At 32.6% G+C, this 6,516-nt stretch overlaps 1 protein-coding gene across 2 annotated transcripts; it reads left to right on the forward strand.

Moving 5' to 3' along the window:
• The first annotated feature begins 1,920 nt into the window (after positions 1-1,920).
• Positions 1,921-5,045, forward strand: LOC131060923 (protein IN2-1 homolog B). 2 transcript variants are annotated; one of them, XM_057994363.2, is made up of 11 exons: positions 1,921-2,173; positions 2,269-2,310; positions 2,433-2,498; positions 2,620-2,680; positions 2,767-2,850; positions 3,151-3,249; positions 3,962-4,073; positions 4,198-4,274; positions 4,373-4,480; positions 4,588-4,665; positions 4,800-5,045. In XM_057994363.2, the coding sequence occupies exons 2-11, from the start codon at positions 2,300-2,302 to the stop codon at positions 4,815-4,817; spliced, it is 714 nt and encodes a 237-aa protein (XP_057850346.2). In that variant the 5' UTR covers positions 1,921-2,173; positions 2,269-2,299; the 3' UTR covers positions 4,818-5,045. The 2 variants fall into 2 exon arrangements, with proteins under 2 accessions (XP_057850346.2, XP_057850345.2); XM_057994362.2 differs by having other exon boundaries at positions 1,921-2,310.
• Positions 5,046-6,516: the final 1,471 nt, after the last annotated feature.

Below are 6,516 nucleotides of genomic sequence, written 5' to 3' on the forward strand. Positions count from 1 at the left end.
ACTAATTTGATTGCTCTTAAGAAGTAATACATCAAATAGGTGTGAAACAAAATTTGTTGTCTACTCTCGTCTTACAAAAAACTAATAACAACTAAAATCTTGCTTCAAATTCTTTCTAGTGGAATACTCAAAACAATTTTCCCATGCTTAAAACATATTCTCAACCCCTCTTTATAGAGTTTTAATTATGTAAAAGTATTGGGATACTTCTTTGAATTTTGGAAGTCAAAAAGTTGCCTTTTCATTTCAAATTTTGTCTACATGTATAGTGATGTATTCACTATTTTTATAGTGGAAAATGTGTTTTGTCACAACAATCAATTTTTTTTTTACTTGTAGAAACTTGTAAATTCATATAAACACATACTTTTCTTCTTTAACTAAATTCAAAATTTTGTCCTCCTTTGTATTTTATCTATTATTTTAATTAATTACTCGAGGGATTATATTGGCCTCATGCCCTCAAGAAAACTTAAGCATAATATAATTTTGAAAAGTCTAGTACAATTACACCAAAACTGGTCTCTTGAAACAGAGCAACATATTTTGGTACAAGGAATACAAAATCAAACTTCAAAAACTAGTTTAATTGAAACACGAAAAAATAAAACTAGGCAACATAAAAAATAGATAGCATCCTAAGAGTTTTCAAAAAATATCCAACTAATCATTCCGATTTTTTTTCACCCCCCTAGCTATCAACTTCTGTAATGTGACCTCATTAGCTTGCTCTTCGAATTCCTCATGGGATACCTAAGCCAAAACATCTAAGGAGGGAAGCCGAATACCATAGAATGACTCCCTTTTACACTGTGCATAATGAATATTGTTGCCAAAAAATATTGGGATGGTGAAGTCACTTGATATCTTAGGTGACCTTTGTAATGGATCATTGTGACATCTTCAAGAACTTTCCCAACATCCCCATTGAATGTTTTGAGCAAATGTAAATCCCTATGCATCATATTGAAATCCAAAGGTACTTACCCTCTACTACATAGAGACAAATTCCCTATAAGAATCTCCTCTTTTAAGACCTTTTCTATATTGACTTTAACACTGAAGCTTTCTATCTTAGCTATTGATTCCATTCCCCCAAAGATGTTTGATAATCAAAGCCTAAGAAGCCACAACCAAAATGCTACATCACAAAATTCTCGTAGATCGTAGTTGTTGACCTCAAAGACCTTGTAATGCTCATTCCTTGGTCACTTAAAACTTCTTTTTAAAGTAGTTGATTATTACAAATTTAAATGACTTTCATTCTTTAGTTCAAAACTTAACCTTTTTGCAAGGGATCTAAATCTTTGTAGTTATGATGACTATTAGTCATTACAACAAATCGACATCTTAGAGTCTAAAGACACCAAGATCACTTATAGATACTAAAAAGATACCAAATGCTTAAACAAAAAACAATAAGAAACAATCACTACATGCCTTGAACCCACATACACTATCCAACAATATTTGTATGAAATAATTTCAAAACCAAAGGAACTGAAAATCCCAGCTCCAAACATAGGAACTGATAAATGCTACTCTTTTGTAATTTGCATTTGAATTAAACTATATTTGTATAAAAAAATTAACTTCAACTAACATCTCCAATGTGAATATCTGAAGGATGATATGCTCGTTCAAGGATAAGATAAACAATTCTTTTGACTGACAGGCTTATCCCTATTATAAAATTTAAACTGACAGGCTTATCCCTATTATAAAATTTAAGTTTGAAAATTATGCACAAATAACTGTAAAATAACTATCCCACAGGTCAATGTCTAATTGCCAATGTGGGCCATGGAAGACTTTCATTTAACAACAAATTGGCATATTGTCATGATCTCCAAATTTTTATCTCATATAAAATAGACTTCATCTGGGGCTACGAACATCACTTATGTATTTTATAAATCAGAGTTCCGAGAAAAAATGGCAAACCCCAGAATTCTTATGTCCGAATCCATTTACATTTTCATAATGGTCATCCATGACATCACATTCAATCAAATTGTCCATCTAGATGCAAAAAATTGGTCAAGGGAAATAACCACCTGTCCTTCTAGATGCAAGAAATCCTCCTATAATTACACGGGAAATTCAATCTGATTTTGTAATCTGGATCATAGCACATTCACAGTTTTCGACAGTACTGGCTAAAGATTTGCAGGTTTTATAAATTATGAGCATATTTAAAGGATTATCTTCTCCATCTCTTAGATGTGTAGCAGGATCTGAATTAAGATTTGGGAATTTATTTTGCAGGAAGATTTACAACACAAGCCTAAAAACAGACATGGCAGCACTGTAAATATAATTAATCCATTCTATTTTATTCTGCTCAGTGCTCGCGCCAACATTCATTTTCTCATTTTCAGCTTAAATTTATGTACGATCCAATACTGAAAATTAGTTTCATTGGATTGCAGTGATGTAATTCCTCCAGTTCTTGATTCAAAATCAGAGCCCCCTACATTGTTTGATGGAACCACAAGGTAAAGCCGGCATGGCAATCAATTTTTGGTTGATCTTGTGGGTTTGATAAATAAGATTTCAATACATGCATATTTAATTTAGGGTTTCCTTAAAATGTGATTGTGAAGCTGGGTTTTGCAGACTCTATATCAGTTTGACGTGTCCTTTCGCCCAGCGTGCTTGGGTTGCCAGAAATTACAAGGTAAATTGGTTTTTGTTTGGCTTGTCTATTTCTTCTTTAGCATAGAGATTATCAATTGATTAACCTTTAAATTAAAAAAATTGCAGGGTTTGTATGATATTCAGCTCGTCGCAATAGATCTGCAGGACAAGCCTGCTTGGTACAAGGAAAAAGTTTATCCTCCTGGTTCGGTAGGATACTTAAATGCTTTTTAATAGTTAATCTCTATTTTCGCTGTCATGTACTTAGGAAGGGATTTCAGAGCTGTGTCTGTTTCCTTGGCTGGGGGATCTGTAAGGAAAATCCTATTGTTTGGTTGCAGGGGTAGTAATTCACATTTCATATGTTTGGTTGCATTGAAATTAGCCCCTTTTGAAAACTCCTTGGATTCAGAGGAGACAATATAATTATATTTTATTTCACATATGTATGTTCTCCAAGGCATGTCTTGGGGTAAAACAGGAAAATAATATATTTCATTCATTGTTCAGGTTCCGTCTCTTGAGCACAATGGCAAAGTCACAGGAGAGAGTTTGGATTTGCTTGAGTACATTGAAAACAATTTTGAAGGACCCAAACTCGCCCCAACGGTACATATAATGTTTCTGACTATTTGATCCGCTTTCAGTGATATTCCTTGTTAATAACTTAAATCTAAGATTGTTAAAGTCCTATAGTATAACATTTAAAGGATTATGTCTAACTTCATGTTCTTATGGGGCTGCTCAATTCTATTTTCTGCTTAATTTTAAACAGTTGGAGTGTTCTTTTGCTATTTAAGTGGAGCAGCTATTATTTAGGAATCGAAAATAAGCTATGGTAAAATAGGAGGGGCTGGAAATAAGCAGCAACTGCACATTGCTAAAAATGTCACGTGGCTCCACAAATTTGTTTCCCTCTTTTTTTTTTTTTAATATTTTAATAGTGCTTTTTTTTAATATTTTAAGAGTGCATCAAATTGCTTTTGAAATCAATCGTATATGTTTTTCAATTGATGATTCAGATCACTTTCATTTTATTGACAGTAGATAATTGAATGTGATCTAAAACATCTTCCAGAAACAATCTGTTAAATACTACATAATCCGTCAGAAAACTCATGTCAATTAGTTTATCCATTTTTAAAATCTAAATCACCATATCTAAATGATTAAGAAAGTCTTAAGAAGTAAAACAATGAAAAATTTACTCAATTTCAGGGAGACGGGAGATGTAGAACTCTGGCTTACAAGAAATTCCTTTTATTACTTTCAGAAGTTTTCACCTGAATCTTAAACATTGGTATTCATTGGAATTTTTCAGGAGGCTGAGAAAAAGGAGGCTGCAAATGAACTACTCGAATATTCAGGAACTTTCCAAAAAACCACCTTCATGGCATTGATCAAACCAGAAACCGAGGTAGCAGAAGCGACAGGTAAGAGGAACATTTTTTAACAAAAGAGATAATGACAATGAAAAAATTATAGGATGTTCTTGGTTGCGTATATGATAAGGAATCTGATGACTCAATTGACCTTTTGTTTTATCAACCATGGCAGCGCCTACTCTTGACTATTTGGAAAATGCTCTGGGAAAATTTTCTGATGGGCCATTCTTTTTGGGCGAATTTGGTGTGGTAAGCAGTATGTTTATTCAGTTTTGCATGAAACGATAAATTTGGGATTATGAGTTGTATATACTTATTGACAACTGTGAAATGCTGAATAAAACTAGGTGGACATTGCATATGCTGGTCTGTTTGAAAGATTTCAGATTGTATATCCTGCCCTAAAGAACTACGACATCACAATTGGCCGACCGAACCTATTGAAATGGATTCAGGCAAGAGCAAATTCTGCTGTATCTCAGCCTCTGTTATTACAAGGTGTAAACTCTTTTGTTCTATCAGTTGCCCTGTTGTGTGACATAATATTCTGGTATGACTACAGGAAGTGAACAAGATTGATGCATATACAAAAACAAAACCTAAACCTGAGGAAGTCGTAGAAACATACAAGATGATACTGGTTAGTCATCTACGATACTAACAAATTTGAATAAATTTTGGTCGGGCATTAATTTAATAGGAGAAATGCAATATTTTTCAAATTTCCATATTGGAGTTTCGAAGTACGATACTAATTAGTCTTCTCTTCTGCAGGCTCGATTTCAGAAATAAATGGAGATTGAGGGTTACCAGTATTGGATAGGAAATTCCCTGATACATTTGATTCAGAGTAGATGCGGAAAGATTGGGCGTTCGATAATAAAGCTGCTCTCATGTTCATCATGTGGTGAATTATAAGACCGTAGTCTACAACGCTGGCAATTTAAAAATATATGTGTTTATTGTGGTTACAAATGTTTCTTATATTCACATCTGTAATGAACTTTAAGATGGACTTTTTTTGGTGGTGTTTTTTTCGCTCCTACTTTTGTAACTACTATTTTGTAGTATCCCTATATGTTCTTTAGTGATATATTTATAAATAAATGCATGCAAGATTATTACGGTGAAAATAATATTATTCTATTGTGAATAGTTGATTTAAAATAATAATAAATGTTGTTTTTGTGGATTTTTTTAAATTTTTTTGAGGTTTAATTTTTAGAAGATTGTAATGTTCTCTTTTTAAGATATTTCTATATTTAGGCCCACAAAATAATATTATTTATTAAAACTGATATTACTAATATTAAGTAACAAGAAATTATCTTAATTTTTAAATTCATATATAAAAGAAATCATAACATTTGGATGAATAAATCATAGCATGATTTATATTTGAATCCATACATCATAGTATATTCCTCATAGCAAATTAGATCACGAATATTTTGGAAATACTAGCATATCAAAAATTGCTAAGGTTGGTTGTCCTTGACTTGCCAAGAGCATGGAAGGTTGGTTGCCCTTCATCCCTCAGTTCACCTTGGAGGCTGGTCATCCTCTTCGACCAAGTTCAAGAGTATGGAAGGTTGGTCCAACCCATGTTTCAAAAGTATCAAAGGTTGGCCATCCATCCCCCCTTTTGGTCAACCCAACAAAAGCATGAAGGTGGGTCATCCTTTTTATTTGCACGACACTTCACAAATCAAGACATGATTTCTCAAGTAATTTGCTAGATCATTTTTGATTAAATACCTCTTGACGAGTTAATAAGTTTGTTCTCAAATGGTTGCAATAACTTAATTCTGATATGTGTGTGTGTGTACATATATATGTGTGTTTGTGTGCGTGTGTGGTACTCCCCTTACAAACCCAAACACACAACAACAACAACAATAACATAAATAAACAGAAAATGTCAGAAATAAATAATTTCTTTATTTTATCCTAATGAAACGAGAATTACAACATTCAAAAAATAACATGCTAGAGCCACATGGGCTCAAAACATTACAAAGGAAATCAACTCTCTAAGAAAACCCTACAATTTGGAGCCAAAATGTGTATTGATAGAGTTGTCCCTTGTAAACCTTGGTTCACCTCTCTATTTAGCACCAATTACTACCTTAGATTGTTTTAGAAAGTGTAACTTTTCCTCTTTTTGGCATCTAATGATTCATTTCTTGCCTAGGTGGATTTTTATTGAAACTTGAGTTTTGGTGGCAGAACATTTGAAAACCATAACTTTTGACTTGAGTATTTGATTTTCTATTATGACATATCGTTGAAAAGCTAGCAAAAATATCTATGACAAAAATACATCTAAAGATCTATTTATTCAGATTTTAAATTTTTTCCAAAGCTTCCAAGGTCTTCAATTTGGACTTTGAAACTTCATTGGAGAAACTTCTCGAGATGAAAACTTTAATATCTTTCAAACTATGTAAGATATTGAGATGATTCTTTCACCAATCATTTTATTTTTCAA

Source organism: Cryptomeria japonica, chromosome 1 (genome assembly GCF_030272615.1).
Source record: "Cryptomeria japonica chromosome 1, Sugi_1.0, whole genome shotgun sequence".
NCBI classification, from domain to species: domain Eukaryota; kingdom Viridiplantae; phylum Streptophyta; class Pinopsida; order Cupressales; family Cupressaceae; genus Cryptomeria; species Cryptomeria japonica.